This window comes from Notechis scutatus, chromosome 2 (assembly GCF_049901735.1).
Source record: "Notechis scutatus isolate UNSWTSFEM ecotype Mainland chromosome 2, rNotScu1.2, whole genome shotgun sequence".
NCBI lineage: Eukaryota > Metazoa > Chordata > Lepidosauria > Squamata > Elapidae > Notechis > Notechis scutatus.
In genome coordinates, this window is record NC_142010.1 from 112892691 (window position 1) to 112911235 (window position 18545).

The 18545-nt window shown below is 42.2% G+C and overlaps 1 protein-coding gene and 2 long non-coding RNA genes across 6 annotated transcripts in view; 2 read left to right on the forward strand and 1 right to left on the reverse strand.

The window, feature by feature from the left end:
* RAB37 (RAB37, member RAS oncogene family) overlaps positions 1-18545 on the reverse strand; it is an 87169-nt gene that overhangs the window by 16583 nt on the left and 52041 nt on the right. The window contains exons 1-3 of one of the 4 annotated variants that reach the window (XM_026667403.2): positions 12110-12449; positions 4376-4486; positions 213-254 (exon numbers count right to left, since the gene is read on the reverse strand). In XM_026667403.2, coding sequence (XP_026523188.1) covers positions 213-254; positions 4376-4486; positions 12110-12229 — 273 coding nt within the window. In that variant the 5' untranslated portion in view covers positions 12230-12449. Of the gene's footprint in view, positions 1-212; positions 255-4375; positions 4487-12109; positions 12455-18545 lie in introns of those variants that run through there. The other 3 variants (XM_087955844.1, XM_026667404.2, XM_087955843.1) reach the window with 3 other exon arrangements.
* Positions 649-4800, forward strand: LOC148132188 (uncharacterized). The gene is made up of 3 exons (XR_015747676.1): positions 649-693; positions 4299-4498; positions 4614-4800. It is a non-coding gene; the product is annotated as an uncharacterized LOC148132188 (long non-coding RNA).
* LOC148132189 (uncharacterized) lies at positions 15006-16601 on the forward strand. Its single transcript, XR_015747677.1, has 2 exons — positions 15006-15136; positions 16184-16601. It is a non-coding gene; the product is annotated as an uncharacterized LOC148132189 (long non-coding RNA).

Sequence of the window (18545 nt, forward strand, 5' to 3'; positions counted from 1 at the left end):
TCTTTGGAAGTCAGCCACATCTATGGCTTTTACTTCCACATGCCTAGGGGAAATGTAATTGCTGAAGCCTTGAATGGAGAAAAAATGGCTTGTCTCACTGTAACTGAATATATAGGAGGCCTTTTTCAAAATAGAAAAAAAAAACAGAGCCAAGGGTACTTAGTTAGAGGACTTCACAGGAAATGCAACTTTAGTGTATCAATCAGACCTACCTGCAGTTTCACTTTTACATCATCCACTGTTACCACTTTATTCTGTAAGGAACAAAAAGACCCCACATTTATATAAAGAGCAAATTAACAAGAACTCTATGTTCAGCTTTCAGTTTTTTAGATCACCTGGGAGAAAACAAGCAACTAAGGTCCTTTCTCATGATTTTCTATAACTTCCAGTTTAAAATTCCATGGAACAATCACTAATAGCTAGAAGGTAATAAGCTTCATGCCATGTCCTAAAGGTGCTTTTTTTCCCCCAAGAGGTAACTGGACTTTCTGGTTTTTCTTTGAAGGTATTTTGCTTATCATCCAAGAAGCTTCTTCAAAGAAAAACCAAGAAAGTCCAGTTACCTCTTGGAAAAAAAGCACCTTTGGCACAACAATGACCTGGATGACTGAGAATCTCCATAGAGATTCATGCATATTCATGCATAGCTGCATGCATATTGCTGACATAATTGGTACACTGAGATTTTAGGTAAGACTGTAAGCAACATATCTGATACATTTAGTTGTCAATCTTTGCCTGCAATTTGGGGATCAGAAGTATCATATTTACTGGGATTGCATGCAAAGCAACCCTATCAGCTAAGCCAATGCTTGTTCAGCTTATTGTCAGCAATTGTTAGTACAACTAAAATGCCTTAAATTTCTTCCACATATTATATTTTGTCACAGTAATGATGACTGCATTACTAGCAAATAATATTTTATAGATTATCAAGTGCTGCACAGATTCATTGTTCATTTTTTTCATCATTCACCACACAAAGAAATTAGCACAACTTTGGGTACTACATTTGTGGCAACTTAGATGTACAAATATTCATGGATCAATGGAATATGATGTGTAAACGCTTGTACAATGACATCTTAAAGGACCAAAAGTGTTTTTTTGCTGCACTAAACCAACGTAGTTATCATTTTAAAAACAGAGAGACAAATAGTCAGTTGGATAGAGTAGGCAACAATGTATTTTGCTATGAAATCCACAATCAAAACATTAAGCTATATAAACAGCGACAAGGGAGATGCATCTTCCTTTGTAAATTCTCACTACTGTATTCAAGGGATTGTGTTTCCCCAGGACATACTAGTCAGATAGTGATTACAATATAGAGGCCAAGGCTCCACAAGTTATTTAGAACAAGTGGAACACACAGTAAATAACAAATGTGGTCCAGGAAGACCATGAGAAATGCTGAATAATGGAACCCACTGAAGAACTTTGGACCACATCACTTTCTCTCAGCCTAATGCAGCTCATAAGATTATTATTTGGGAAATAAAATGATTATTGCCACATCATCTGTCTCAAGCTCCAAAAGGACTGGGACACAAATGCTCATCATCACATCCATTCATCATTCATCCACCCACTGTTATTCCCTCTTCTTTCACCCTATATTGCTTTGCAAAGTTTTCAGAGCAGTTGAAGCAGACGCCTAGTTTGCAAGTCTCATGTGGCTGCTTCAAAAACTTCCCCTAGGTCTCTCTCCACATGACCTTGGAGCCACTGTGCTTTAACAAAATTCAAGGAGAAGTGCTTCAAAATGCCTAGGAACACAAAAGGTTCTGTATACCACATTCTTTATACTCTGGAGCAACTACGGAGAAAAAAAAATGGAACGGTATTAAAAAAAACTAAAAAAGAAATATAGTAAGCCTTCATCTCCCACCCATCAATCCTCCCTACAATGGCTTCCTCTCCTGGCACTTAGGATTACAAGGCAAGGATGGAGCAAGCAGCTTTGTCCTCAAATAGACAAGACACTCATGGTTATACTAGTGTGGTTTTTGTGTGTGAGAATGGCAGGCTACTGCAATATGTTGATGAGTTAGGGGGAATCCTAACATCATAGGGCCCAGCAGGATAGCAGCACCAGCCATGGCTGATATCAAGACGCTAAGCCAAGCCTGGTTAATATTTAGAATGGGTGACCATTAGGAAGATCCTATAGGCTAAACTGGGAAGTGGGAAAAACACTCTGGAAGAAAGCAGAGGAAAACCACTTCTGTACTTCGGGTGACATGCCTGAAGTCACCAGAAGTCCAGCTCAACTTGAGGAAGACTTTAGTTTTTGAACATGAAGGTATGGGGATGCTATATGGGAAACAGGAGGAAGAGCCACAGCTTAGACCACGGGTGTCATACTTGCCATGTCACGTTGGCGTCACGTGACCTTTCGCAACGTTTTTCTCCTTCACGGAGCTGGGGTGGGCGTGGCCCGCACTTGGTGTATCTGGCACGTGAGCTGCCAGTTTGACACCCCTGGCCTTAGACAATAGTCATGCAAAAGATATCTCAACCCACAAAAGGAAAGGGGGCATGGGAACTATGTCAGAAGGAGCCCTTCCTAGTTTGGGGGAAAATAAAAGTACAGGAGAGCAGAAATTCTTTCAAACTTGCAAGATTCTGTTGTTATAACTTAACAATAAAGTTAGCATTACTACTCATGGTTTGTGCTTCTGTCTGGACAACCTCAAAGGGCTGTCGCACATCTCACTATAATGAACATAGAATATAGCTACCTAATATTATTTAGGGAGGAAAGGAAAATAATGTGTTCTGTATGAATTTGATATGATATGGAAAAGTTTGATGTGATTCAGCGCAATCAGAGCCAAAACATTATTTTGGAGCACAAAGAAGAACAGCTTAGAGGCACCTCCACAAATTACTTGTTGCTTTGCTTTAAAATGCCCAGTAATATCCCACAATATTACACATTATTACAACATTCTTCTTAAACTATTATGAACAATTTCCTAGGACCAGTTACTCTTTCCCAATAGTCTACTCTAGATGAATTGGAGCTATCATTGGCCATATAAACTGGGAATTCTAGAACTTATCCATTTGGAGGAAGTCAGCTTAATCTAGATTGTCCACATAGTTAATATTATGAACAAATAGGTGGTTTTGATTAGTCTCAGAAAACTAAGCATGAGAAAGACAGTACATACCACAAATTACCTAGTTGTAACATATAATTCAGTACCCACATTTTTTCTCTATAATTCATCAAACAAAAATGTTATTTATCAATGTACAGTATCTGACATTCCATTGTGAGTTTATCATGTTTCCTACAAATTGAGATAATGTTAATTGACTATATTTATCACTTACATAACAAAGAGATGCACACTAATCCTTGGAAAAAGATATCCAAGTTATGCATAAAGTATATTTTAGAGATCTTTTAAAACACAACAATTAACCAGGCTGTTACCATTCTGTTACCATTCTGTTAGTTTCTATTTTGAACCAAGAGCTTTGATCAAAACATTCCAGTGTTGAGTTATCATTGGTTTAGTTGCCAAAAGGAAGAAGCTGAATGCAGTATTCCAAGTGTGGCCTTACTAAGGATGATAGAAACTTTTCCCTCTAGGACTACCAGCAGCTCTGAAAATGTGTGTGTGTGTGTGTGTGTGTGTGTGTAAATGGAAGAGGAAGAGAGGACAGAATAATGGAATCACACGGCAGAGAGGTGTTCTATTCCAAACGCTGCCCAAGCCAGGAGCTCTTATACCAGTGGTCCCCAACCTTTCCGGCTTTGCGGACCATCAGGGATGGGTGGGGGGAGGGGATTTTTCGGTGTGAGCAAAAGGCGAGCATGTGCATGCAGCTCCATTTGCACGAGTGGCAGGCACACGCACTTGCCAGCTGCTCAAATGGAGCTTCATACATGCGTTCACTCTCTGCTCGCACAAATGGGGCTATGCATGGATGTGCATGCTCGCCTGTGGCTTCCACGGGCAGGTTCCAAATGGGCCACAGCCTGGTACTGGGCTGCAGCCTGGGAGTTGGGGACCCCTGCCTTACACCATCCCAAATGGTTGTCCAATCATTTCTTGAAACCTCCAGCGATGGAACACCCACAACTCTGAGAGGCTATTGATAGATTGCACGAAAGACCATTTGGGTTTTTTGTTTTACTACAGCCACAGCAGATAGGAATAGGATGAGGCCCCTGGGTCTCCACATACTGGACTCCTGATCCAGCTACTGAAAGATCAAAACCAGGCATGACAAATGATTGCATCCATGTGATGTTCTTCAGCTTGCACTGTGCTTAGCTCAAAGGTCTACTGCAAGATTTCCAGCACACTTCTCTGCTGTGGCAAACTATCTCCAGCATTAACAGTGGCCTCACCCGGAAGTCTATCCCGACAGTAGCTATGAAGGTCCCAGAGAGGAAGGCTCCATCTTTGAACTGGACAAGGAAGCAGGTCTTTCCCACACCTGAATCTCCAAGCAGCATCACCTACAAGATGAGGTGCAAAAGCCCATTAATATGGCTGGTTGGGGTTATACTGACATTCATGGGGGGGTTTCTTTGCCTCATGTTTTCTTATTAAAGAAGTCTCTCTCTCTCTCTCTCCTGTCAACAGTGATCTAATTTAGCAAGCAGAACTACCAGTCTATAAAGAGAAGAACAAATAGCAATATCTCATCTTCATCTTACTTTAGCCATTGTGTCCGGGAGTCATTCATTGTCTGCTCCACTATAACCGCCTTATTCTATCAATGCTGGTGGTAAATCAAGGTGGATAACTTAACAGAAAATCAGGAATCTGACAGCACTTTTTCCGATTAATAAATATTATTAAAAACCTTACATTTTCATTAAAATCCCTGATTTTTCGCCACTGTAGAACAGTGTTTCTCAACTGTGGCAACTTTAAGATGTGTAGACTTGTTACATTGGCTGGGAAATCTGGGAATTGAAGTCCCCAATTTGCCACGGTAGAGAAACGCTGCCACAGACTTAACAAGGCGTATAATTATTTTTTTGAAAAATGCTTTAGATCTCCTTTAAGCACAACTCCTCTCTGCGACTAATCAAAGTACCCCAACTTTTTTCAGGGTTCTATGTGAGCCTGAAAGAAAAGATGCCACATCTTTAAGAAGCCAACTTCTTAATGCAACTCACTGCATTGAGATTGTTTTGTTCAGATTTGCAGAAGAGTAAAAAAGTTGGACTGTTGTGATAAATAGCAGAATAGTCTTGTGCATGCATGAAGTCCACAGCAATACTTGGGAAATCATCTTTAAAGTGGGCACCCCTTTCTGTTTATCACCCTCTTTAGTTACAGCAAACTTACAAGGACAGTGTAGGACAAACTTCCCCCCTCTAATGTTCTCCTGAGATGCCGAAGGCACCAATCGGTTGGGAATTGTGGTAATTTAAATTAAACAAATCTGGACATCACCAAATTGAAAAAGGGTGTTTTAAAATGTTTCCAAATGGAGGGTATTTTGCTAATCTTTCAGGAAGGTTTAGCTCAAGGATAACCATCCATGATCTCCCTTTCTATTCCCACCTCTGTGGTCCTGGCAAAATTAATTCCTATGCTTTCATCTCTCTCTAGTGTATGCATAAAGCGATGGTGGAAAGGGAACTCCAGAATATACCGTAGTTGTTTGCTTGGTGGGAAACGATTGGCAAGTCTTCCTTCCTATTGTGCTCCCTCAAGAGATGTTCTCCCACGATAGGTGAACACTTTTGAGGGATATCCATCCACCATCCTGATTCTCAGAAAGAGTTTGGAGTTCATTTCTGAGCTGGCTCCACACTCCTTTCTCTGGAATGGTTAACTCTCCATAACTTCTTGTCCTTATTTTCATCATTACTACAAGGACCTCTTCCTTGTCAGTGTTTCCTCTCTTCCGCACAAAAGATAAGGAGATCAGCTTGTAGCTACTCTATGTACCAGCTGCTGTTTCCAATGCAAACAAACAATCCATTTATATTTACACTTCATGCCATATGCTCCAACTTCTGCCTTTGCTTAGCCTTCTAGCTAGGCTACTCTGGACAAATTACATCTCTGGAAGCACAGGAGCCATATGCCTTGTTCAAGGACTTAAGTATCTTCCTGAAATGTCAGGGCAGCTGTCTATGGGGTAGTGAAGTACAGTGTTTTTCAATCTTGGCAACTTTTAGATGTGCAGACTTCAATTCCCACAATTCCCCAGCCAGTTGAGAAGCCACTGAGCTAGTATGACAGGGCCTAAATCTTCTCATTGCTACTGGGTTATTGCTCCTCAATTTAGGAATTATAATGATTACAGTTCCTTACTTAGGATTTATTCCAGTTTAAGGGACCTTCTGTAGAGCCTACAAGAGCTTCTTGGCTCCATTTATGGGAGTCCTGCCCTCTGCTGCCTCTGGCCCTCTTCCGTTGTCACTGCCAGCATGACTATGTTCACTCAAGACAGTTAGAATACCATCCTATCTGTGCTCTTATCTGGGAATAAGTTTCTTCACTAAAACTACTTTCACAGAAACATGCACAGGATCAGTAGTTTTATGCACTGAAACATGTACCGTGGAGAGGTCACCCAATGCTCTGGGAAGCCCCTGTGAGGGGTCAGAAACCCAGCTTAGAGGGAGCTACAATCCTCATCTTTGCCCTACGCAAGGGAGTAGTCCATTAGCTAATGTTACCTCAGCCTAATCCAAATATTCTACTAATCCTCCAACTAATCCTCAAAAGGCACAGTTCAAACCCAGCCTCTTTCTTCACACTCCCTGGAACCAGATTTGTCATTGATCTATGATGTTATATAGACAAAGGGTGGAGAAAGAAGGAACTGTTTGTTGCTAATACACTTGATTAAATCTGAAGTATATTTCTAACAACCAGTTCTTTCCTTCATGGGCTTTTGTCTATTTCCTTCGATGTCACTGTGACCATAAACACACACAGAGTCCATGAGTTAGATCAGGAGTGGGGAATCTTGGCCCTTTTATGACTTGTGGACTTCAACTCCCAGAATTTCTGAACCAGCCTTGTTGGGTCAGGAATTCTGAGAGTTGGAAGTCCACAAGTCATAAAAGGTCCAAGGTACCCCATCCCTCAAGACCTGACAGGTACCATTATAACCCATGCCAAGTATCAGGAGAAGATCCGTAAGCTCTGGGGCTCTCTTCCTTTCTTGCCACTGCCTCACCTCTGTCGCAAGACAGCAGAGCAAATAGGTAAGCCAGTATCCACTCCTTCTAAGCAAACAGACTTTCAGTTTAAAAGCCACAGCTTGGTTGGATTCCCTATTTACCTCAGGCAATGAAAAGCAATAACTGAGGCTATTCTGATTAGTTAGAAAGAAATTGCCATATAGCATCTTAAGGGTTGATTGTGGTGTAAGATTTTGTGGCCATTGTAATTTAAGGTGTTCTGGTCCACAAAAGGGAGAGCACGTGAGCGCGCGCGCACACACTTTCTTGCCTTTCTGGAATTTATCCCTGTGAGAAATGTAGATTAGCCGGCATTTGTCCTCCTACAAAAAATGAGCCCACCCAGCTCAGAGATAACAGCAATCATTAGGGGAAAATCCATCAACACCCCTGACAGAACAACAAACACTGGACTCTTAGCAGTCCAGACTTGAAAAGTAGTTCCTAAAAGAAAAGGAACAAACTAAGGAAAGAAGGCAAACGTGTGTGTTGCAGGACCAAATCTGGGTCGGACACTGGGACCAGAGGCTTCTGAGCTTTCAAACTCAGGCTGGAATCCATCCTCAAGGAACTTCTCTCTCACACATCTGGTGTGAGAGAAGAGGATGGGCTTCAGCAGGACTCCGAAACTTCAGAAGACTAAACCTCTGTTCCCAGTGACCAACCCAGATTGGATCCTGAAACAAAGTAAACTTAGATTCAGGACAAGGAACATCTGTGAAGTAATGGTGTGCCCCTCACCTTAGGAAATCTGCTTCCCAGCTCTCCTGAACTGCTGTTCTTCAACCGGAGACAGCAGTATTTCCCAGAGAGCTGAAACCTATTTCTGAAACCTATCTCCTATTTCCAAAGGGGATAAAAAAAAACACTTGATATGCCAATGTCACTTTCCCCAACGTGACATCTTCCAGGAACTGCAACTTGCCAAACCCTCAGCCAGCCTTTGGGCACACAAATTGAAAAAAGTGGGAAGCCGCAACACACCCCAACTGAAAAGAACCAAGTTTGGGAAAGCTGCTCCAACTGCTTTCGCTTTAAGAAAGAGGAAGACAAAATGTCCTCTCTCTGCATTTTTGTATGGAGGGAATGTTGGTTTAATAGAAGGCAGAAGTCCCAGAACATGTAGATTTTCCTGCCTGAGGCGGCTCTTTCAATGTATCTGAAGTTGTAATCCATGTGAGTTGTAGTCCACTTGACCCAAAAAGTGCCATGCAGGGGAAGGAAGATAGAACAGGCCAGGAATGTTGGCTGTGACCGAATGGCTCAGGACCCAGAACCAATTTGCAAAGTCTCTTTGATTGTTGTGTTACTCCTTCTCAGGGTGTGTCAGGAAAAGGGAGAAGCCGCAGCAGTTCCAGACCCCAGTGGACTGGAGAACAAAGGAACACCACTAACAATTGACAGCTACATTACAGTAACTGGGAGACAGCAGGGATCTCTGGGTGGAGACCTGTTATTATCCTTTTCAAGGATCTCCTCCCAGAAGGAATCTGGAAGTAGACTGACGGAGTAAGCGGCATTAAACAGGGGTTTTTGGATGTAAGGTTGCAAGAGATCTGGTAGACAAAATGTTTTCTTTCACTTCCAGGCCCAGCACCCTGATTCCTATCGGTGAAAATATAGGGCCAATCTATAACCTTGCCTTAGTACAGATACTCCTCGACTTACAACCATTCATTCAGTGACCGTTCAAAGTTAAAAAAATGACTTATGACATAGGTTTTTCCACAGTTCTCCATGGTCATGTGATCAAAATTTGGATGCTTGGCAAATGCCATGTATTATGACGGTGGCCGTGAGACCTTCTGACAAGCAACATCGATGGAGAAGCCAGTTTCACTTAACAACAGTGTTACTAACTTAACAATGGCAGTGATTCACTTAACTGTGGCAAGAAAGGTCATACAAGGAGGCAAAACTTACTTCACAACTGTTTTGCTTAGCAACAGAAACTTTGGGCTCAACTGTGGTTGTAAGTTGAGGACTATATGCAATATGAACTCTCCTATAATTTGTAAAATAGTTATGGCTTAGCACGTAATACATCTCCAGCCAATTGTGGCTTATACACTAAGCTATTTATTAAATCAACCATGGCTTAGGCCAGGGGTGTCAAACTCACGTTGTCATTGTGGTATCATGTGACATACCGGTACTTTCCCCACTTCGCTAAACTGGGTGTGGGTGTGGCCAGCGCATGATGCATCCAGCCTGCAGGCCGGTGAGTTTGACAGCCCTGGCTTAGGGTGTCATGAGAGCCAAGTCATTAGCAGAGGAAGAAGATGAATGTTCTGTCTTCATTGCAATTAAATATCCTTCATGCCCTCAAGACTCTACTATCACTAGGAAGTGGGAGGCAGTGGGTTCAAGCCTTTGCTACCCCAAAGCATAAAATATATGCTTAGCCAGGCATTTTTTCCCCCTCCAAATGAAGTCCAGCACAGGACCTTCGTTCTACGGGGAACAAAATCAGTAATGGCAAGGAAAGGTACTACAGTTATTGTGTGCAGATAATTTGAGTTGTTCTTGAGCGTGTCCCTTGTGCCATTTGGGGCAGTGGTTTTATGTCATGGGACAGCCAACAATGTTTTAAGTTTCCAATGCGATTATGCAGCGATCCTTCCTTCAAGAGAAAGTTTCACTTGATTTCTGTTGTATTTTGGCTTGTCATGCATACAGGTAGTCCTTGACTTACGACAACTGAGCCCAGCCTTTATGTTGCCAAGTCAGAAATTTGTTAAATGGGTTTTGCCCCATTTTACGACTTTTCTTGCCACATTCGTTAAGTGAATCACTGCAGTTCTTAAGTTAGTAACCTGGTTGTTAAGTGAACTTGGCTTCCCCATTGGCTTTGCTTGTCAGAGGGTCACAAGACCCCGGAACACTGCAACAGTCATAAATATGAGCCATTTGCCAAGCACCCAAATGTAAATCACGTGACCATGGAGATGCTGCTGCAACGGTCATAAAGTATGAAAAATTGGTCATAAGTCACTTTTTTCAGTGCCATTGTAACTTTGGTCACTAAACGAACTGTTGTAAGTCGAGGACTACCTGTATTTCTATTGATTAGAATACCGATCTACTTTCCAACTCCGATGGAAACACGGATATCACCACTGGAATCCCATGCTCCACTATAATTCCTCATGTATGGGAAACCCAAGGATACTTAAGATACATTCACAGCGCTGCTTTGCTAGCTGTAGTAACACTTCTTCAGCTGCCTTCTTGTGGCAAGCTGGTTCTTTATGCCACACCAAGCAGGCAGTTTTGCACGGACCAACACGGAGGAGGCTTATGATGGCCCAAAGGAACACAGGATGCAAATGAAATAAAGAACTGGCAATGTCAACAGAAGAACGCTGTATCTGCCGGTCCCCAGTAGTGCTCTTCCTGCTTTCTGCAGCACGATTGCTGGAAACTCCTATCCCAGCTGAGGAGATCTGTGTGCAAGCTCTGAGTGTGAGGAAGTGCACTTAGCTGCCTTGCCAAAACCCTTCCCCCATCCTGGCTTGCCTTCTGAGATGCGCCTTCTTCCCCGCTTTAGCTGCTTCCTCCCAATGTGGTTTGAATAGCAACAGCTACAGCTGCTGCTGCAAAGAAGGAGGAGAAGAACAGTGCAACGCTTGTTTTATTGGCCATGGATTTTATCAAGGGGTTTTGCTAAAGAGGAACCAACCTCTGCGATCATCCCGCACCTCCCCTTTAGAGACAGGCCTTGACTTACAGCACTTCATTTAGTGACCGTTCAAAGTTGCCACATGGCACCGAACAAAATGGACTTAGAACCTTTTCACCCTCACGACCCTTGAAGGAACCCCGTGGTCACGTGATCAAATTTGGGCAACGGACTCATATTTATGATGGCTGCTATAACCAGGGATCGTGTGATCGAGGCAAGCAAAGTCAACGGGGAAGCCAGATTCACTTAACAACCGTGTCACTAAATGAACCGCTGCGGCAACTCACTTAACGGCTGAAAGGTGGCAAAGTGGGGCAAAACCCGCTGAACAGCTGTCTTGCTTAGCAACAGAAATGTCGGGCCCGACTGTGGCCGTGAGTGGAGGACTACCTGCATTGTCTACGGAGGCAGAGCTCGACCTGAAAATGAGACTGGTACAGTTGCAACCAGGAATTAACCGGGACTCAGAAAAGAGGCCATTTTCAGGGCCATAGAGGCTTCCGCCCCCTTTGAGGGGTAGATTTATAAGCCCGTGAATGATAGGAAAAACATATTCAGCAAGCTGCATTGTCCCTGGCCGTGCTCTTCCCCATCTAAAGAAACGACCTGTTGAATTTCTGCTCACTAGGCATCTGTTAAGGGTGTAGGAACACAATTGTCTGTTGGTAAGAATGGCAATACTAAAACCATAATTCAGTCCTCAAACACGAAGGAAAGAACAAAAACGGCCTTGGTCTTTTTCCCCCTCACACACATACATAACCATCCGAAAGAGACTTTCCAAGCAGACCTGAGCCCCACCCTCGTTTCCCTCCCTCCCCCGCCAAAATTAGCCCGGCTAATTTGCCCCTTTTTTTGTTTCTTGGTCGTCTTTATCGATAACCAAGTTCGTGGGCGAAGTTAAACCCTTTTTGGAGACGTTGGGTGAGGGAGCCAGCAAGGAGAGCACGAAAGGGGGAGGGGTATCACTCCCCCCCCGCCCAAGACAATTTGGGGAAAGGGGAGGGGTATCACTTCCCCCCCCCTTCTTCTCCAAGACAATTTGGGGAAAGGGGAGGGGTATCACTTTCCCCCCCTTCTTCTCCAAGACAATTTGGGGAAAGGGGAGCGGGTTTAGACCCATCGGCCTTATTTGCTCGCCTTGCCTTAGCCCGCGACGACAGCCGCGAAGGTTTCCCCCCCTCCCCACGCTCTCTGCCCTCTCTTGTGCCCCCTGCTGCCCAATCGGGGCAGGCCCACACCTTGCCGGAGACGTCGTAACTCTTGCCGAGCAACAAGGGCTTCACCGCCGGCGGAAGGGCGCCGGGGGCTCCGTTGCGCGCCGGAACGGCGCCCTCATTGCCTGCTCCGTTGCTGGTCATGGTGGCTCCCGCGCAAGGAGCAGGAACTGCCCGGGTAGTTTCGAGAGCTCCGGCCACGCTGCTTCGGCCCCCTCCTTCTCCTGCCCACGCGCGGAACCGCCCCTTTCTGGCGCTCAGGAAGGGAGAGAGAGAGAGAGAGAGAGCCCAGGGCCGGACCGAAGGGGGGACGCGGAGCTAGGAGAGCACTTTCGCCTGCCTGGGCTTTGGTGGCCTCGGGACTTGACTTCTCACCAGCGCTTCTTGCTGCTGTTGTGGTTGCATCTTTACAACCGCGCATTTGGCTGAAGGCAAATTAAGCGGTTTGGGTGATGAATGGTAAGCCGTTTTGCAAAACGGCTGCAGCTTGGAAAAGGAATTGTTTCCCTTTGATGAGGATGTGGCTGCGGGACAGCCTGCCTTGTGCTGGCAACGTGCCTCTTTCTGTTTCCGTGTAACTCCACTTCAGGTCAGGTCAGCCTTATTTTTCTGCCACACACATACTCAGGAACATGCGTGGTCTGCCTGCTCTGGTCCCTGGAGGCAGTTCTCCGGAGCTTCATTCTTGACTGGGTAGCAGGAGAATCTGGTTCTTTCCAAGTGGGCTCTAGTACTATACAGCAGATCCCCCCAAAAGAGCCAGGGTTTTAGTTTGGGAAAAGCGATCAGCCAGAGATCTGGCTTTAAAAGAGAGATCAGCCTGAGGGAGGGATCAGTTGAACAGAGAGGGTGAGATGGAGGGGCTGCATTGTCCAGGGACAGGGAAAAATATTTCTCATGACACTCCTATTCAACGATCTACTTCTAAAACAGGTTTGATGCTCTTCTGGATTACAGACTAGTTTATATCACTCTTCTAGTCAGGGCAAGCAGAAATACAGAAAGGTTCCTATTTTATTTTAGCAGAACTGAAACAAGCAGACATGAGTAAATGAGGAAGGTGCCTCTGGTACTTTCTGCCATGCAGCGAAGTAGCAAAATGAGAATGGAAGCCAGTTTGGTCTAGTGGTTAAGGAACTAGGAGACCCTGTTAGTCTCATCTTAAGCATGAAGCCAACTGTGTGATCTAAGGGCCAGTCACTTTTCTCCCAGCCCAACCTACCTTGTGGGAAAAATAAGAGAAGAAGTAGTTATATATGTCTGTTGCCTTGAATTACTTACAAAGTAATAAAGATGGGATAAAAATCTAATTAATTAAATGGGGCCATATAGCAACTTGGAATAGTTCCCTTTTTAAGGAATCTCACATGCTTTCTGGAGAAATCAAGTTCACATTTTCAGCAGTGGAATTCACACACGCACACACACACACACACACACTCACATAGTCCTTTGGATTACATCCCATACTCAGCAAAGTTATGTAATTTCTAGAAATTTCCAAAACTACAAATCTCCTGAGATGGAATGTGTTGAATAATTCCCACACTAGATTAATTTACATATTTGTAAAACTAGCCAGCACTTAAAGTAAAAGTCTTCAAAAAAGGTGTTGTTTTTCTTTAGTTTGACCTCTGGCCTCTATAGATAAATGAATTCTTTAATTACATATGTTTTGGAAATAGAACAATATCTTGATAAAGACTAGATCAGATGCCACAAATACTATCAGATTTCACTGAATCTCCCCTAATCTGAGAAAATCCAGTGATTAAATACAATGAAAGGAACAAAAAAGAATTCATTTGTTTTGGAACTGCCAGTAATTCTTTCATTTGCTCAGTGGTAAAAGATTATCTTATTTCAATAATCTCATTAGCTAACCTATTATAAAATGAGGTTCTTTGCCTTGTTATAATCTTGCTCATGGGACTTACAAAGTATAACTTCCCCAGCTTCTGTTGATTCCCCTCCCCTTTCTAGGTACTGAAGGAGCCCCCAACTCTTAGTCACTGAAACTAGATATTCATCTTTGAATAGAATCAGATCTTCCTCATATGATAAACCAAGTAGGTATTTGATGACTAGAAGACATACTTAATATTGGGAGGAAAGCTGAGAATCACAAGGTTCTTAGGGGGTTTCCTGGTTTTGGAAAGAGCTTTTAAACAGGACCTTTGTTTTTTAAGCTCCAGTGAGACTATTTTAATACGAGATTTGCATTTTCCAAATGACAAGGAAACATGCCACTGTTCTGATCCAAGGGATCAGAAAGTTACAATGGCACTGAAAAACATGACTTATGACCATTGTAGCCTCCCCATGTCATGTGATCAAATTCAGATGCTTGGCAACGGACTCATATTTATGATGGCTACAGTATCTCGGGGTCATCTTTTATGACCTGATAAGCAAAGTCAATAGGAAAGCCAGATTCACTTGATGAAATGTCATAAAATTTAAAACTTACTTAACATATGTCTTAGCAACATACATTTTGGGCTCAGTTGTGGTCGTAAGCCGAGGACTAGCTGTGCTTTATTTGCAGCCCCATGAGTCTAACATGAATAGATCTATATGGTACAATTTTAGAAAAGCATAAAGCTACCTATCCATTACCTTCATGACTGATCCTGACTACAGATAACTTCTTGAGGTTTGATAGGTGTTCAGTACCACAAATCCATTGGAATTCATCCAATTGAAATCCCAAATCATCTTCCCAGATATTTTCACAATATTTTGTGTTAGTACAAGTGTTATATAACAATAAGATTCCTTTGCTGTTCAATTTTGATTATATCTTACCTCAGATATTGTTAATGTTTTCAAAATTGATGGGGCCTGGCTGTTTTACTTACTTGAAACCAGTTGGTTCTTTTGGTTACTTCTATTGTAAAATATATTGTATTAATTATAGGTTCTGTAAAGTCTTCTCCCTGTTCCTTGCACTGGACACATTTGTTCTTGTGATCAAGAAAAAATGTTAAAGGAATCAGAGAAGAGGGAAAAAAAGTCAGGAGCCAAAGATTGTTCCTTTCATTTGAAGTAGTAGGCATCTGTTTCTTAGTGGAATGTTCAGCACCAAACAAGGAATAAGATAACAATGTGTAGTGATCCTTTCATTGTTAAATCCATGGTGGAGATGGACAGTTAAGAAGTTTGATAAATGAATGGGTGGGGGGGGGGAGAAGGGAAACAGGGTCACAGGTGACTGTAAATTACATATGCCAGAGTTGGCTTCATACAGGGCAATGCCAGTATGTCTCCTCTAATAAATTCTTTGAAGTTTTTTGAAGTTTGGCTCGAGAATCATGATTTAATTAGGGTGATTGCTGGAATACTAACAGAATGAATGAATGAATAAATGAATGAATGAATGAATGAAGTATGTATGGATAGATAGATAGATAGATAGATAGATAGATAGATAGATAGATAGATAGATAGATAGATAGAAAGATAGATAAAAAGATAAATGTATAGGAAATGCTTTTGGATTAGAAATGTATTGATTGGTGATTCATTCCACCTGGACTTTTGTAATACTGTATGTAAAGTTGCCCATGAAAACCGTTCAGAAGCTATAACTAGTATGGACTGCAAATACATGGCTACTAGGGCAATCTACTTTAGTAGAGCAACATCTATTTTAAAGTTGCTGCCCTTTGTGATTTGGGGGTTTTCTGAGCCAAAGTGCTAGTTATTACATATAAGAAGTAAAGATAAAGGATTCCCTGTCTAACTCTGGAGGGCGGTACTCATCTCCATTTCTTAGCTGGGAGAGCCAGTGTTGTCCAAAGATATTTCTATGGTCACATGGCCAGCATGACTATATGCCAAGTTGCATGGAATGTTTTATCTTTCCATTGAAGTGGTACCTATTTATCTACTTACATTTGCATGCTTTCAAACTGCTAGGTTGTTAGGAGCTGGGACAAGAGCGGAGCTCACCCCTTCATGTACTTTAGGTCTCGAACTGCCTACCATCTGGTTGACAGGCCCAGCATCTTAACTGCTAGGCCACCATACCCCTTCAGTTATTATGTATCTATTTTATTATTTTAACTGCTTCTATTGTTTTAATTGCTTTTATAGTTTTGGAATTGGAACCATACATCATTATAGAAAACAATCCAATACATAAAATGCCAGACCAAATGGGATAATTAAAAAAAGGGAACTTCACTCAAATTGGACCCAGATTCTTGGAGGAAAATTCTTCACAGTGAGGACTCGCCATATATGGACAGGAGGAGGCTTCATTCCAGAGGATAAGATTGTTGTGTTTGACTGGAAAATCAAAATGAATTATTGGAGATTGCAGATAGCAAGAAGATAGTGCAAATAAATGAATTTCTGCACATTGGTAGATTGCTTACTCAATATGTAAACGATTGAGACATTTTAAGAAGTGCAAATGCTTGTAACAATGTAGCCTATTGTCTGATATAAATAATGAGTGTTCATCAAAGTAATTGAAAATGCTCGGGTAGAAAAATAAATTTCTACAAATGAGGTGGGAACGAGAGACTACAAAGTGAAACTGTAAAACGGGGTTGGATCAAGAATGAATGTGAATTGAATAGAAATGAGTGTGAAAGAAACATGGAAGTGCTTGATCAAAAACAGAATGAATGGATTGAGACGGATGCAAATCTGAAGGGATACTTAAAAATGAATGGTGAAAAGTTCAAGAACAAAATAACAGAATGAAGGAGTGTATGGATGGAGTGGAAGAAGGGACAGTTTGCAAGAATTGAAAGGTGTGGGAGTTAAAATGAATTATGTTGATGTAAACTAGATTTTCTTCTTCCTTATTTCTTGGGTTTAATTGCTTTTGTCTATTGCTTCTCACACTTCTTCTGCGCTTTGCATAACTTTGCTTACTCCAAAAGAAGGTAATACAATCACCATATATGTATGGGTGTGATCTTGCTGTCTGGGAGAAATGGTGCTACCCTAACCAGTAAGGAATTATAGTTTGTACCCAATGAATACTTTTTGATAAGAAATAGCACTGAGATTTCAAATGTTTAAACTTCTATTGTGCTTTATTTGCCTAGTCATGAAGGAAGATGTTTATTTAGATATAAATGAAGAAATAATTGCCATATATAACAGCCAAGTAATAGAAAAGGGAAATAGGAGGGCTTGTACTTAATTAATAAAAGGTAGTAAAAAAAGAATGTTGGGAAATATAGTCATATTAACTGCAACAAGTGAGGTTGTTTTCTCCTCCATTTAGCAATGTTTTGCCTAGAAAGTAATGGTGCCTGCAAATTCCTTGCCCTGCAAATACAAGGTAGATGGCATATCCAGATAAAGTTTTTCGTTTTCCGCCCTAACAATGTTTCCAGGTCTCCACAACCTTTTATATTAGCTCTGGTTTTTCACTACCCCCTGCTAGAGAAACCTGTATATCCAGTCCCTGTTAACAATGCTATGGAAAATATTCAAGAAAAATAAATTCACAGGATTCTGAAAACTGACCATAAATTAGATCTCTGATAGGTCTGAGGTGCTTCTGCAATTTCCCAGATGATTTAATACAAATGGGTTGGGGGGAATTGCAAGTAGTATGATGTGAGGGAGGGGTGACTGAAGGGAGGGATGAAGAGGGTAAACTGTGTAAGTAAATTTTCAGGTAATTGCATGAGAAAAGAAGCTTTTTCTTCCCAAAGAGCTGGGGCTGTCAAACTAGACCTGTCTTTTGTCTCAAGGTGCTGTCAGATAACATGGTAACATCTTCCTCATAAATCCAGTGTCCTCCAGTTCCAGTCAATAAACCAAAACCAGCTTCATCTCAGAATGATCCTTTTGAAGAAAAGGACATGTGGTTATATCCATCACTGACGCCCATCACTCTTGATGAAAAGGGTCATGCAGAGACAGGTCCCGCTATCTTCAGGTGTCCTGTATTTCAGAGGCCCCCAACCTTTTGGGCACCAGGGACCGGTTCTCTGGAGAGAGGGTTTTCCGTGGACCAGAGGGGGCACGGTTTCTTGTGCTGCTCCATCCTACCGATGGGGCTTCGCTTATTTGCACGGCCCAGTTTCTGGCATGCCACAGACCAGTGACGGTCCAGGGAAGCATGTGCCCACAGAACCAGTAGTAAAATATTTTGAATTCCACCACTGCTCATAAATTCATTTAGAGTGCTCTAAACCTAAATTCGGCTTCTGCATAAGGCACCCTTAAATGGAAGGGAAGAAGCTTTTTCCTCAAAACAAAACAAAATTCCTATATTCAAAGAGCTATATATGCAATATTGTTATTTCAATAATCCTTGCAACCACTGTGGTTTTATGTCTGTACAGTAGATATAAGAGAACTAAGACCGATCTTATTTAATGACTTCTCCTAGATGAATTAAAAAGACTTGGAATGAAGAACTTCCTGGTTCAAATAGTTCAGTTTCTTGGGCAATGAAGGACAGCCAGCATAGCAAAAAAGGGGG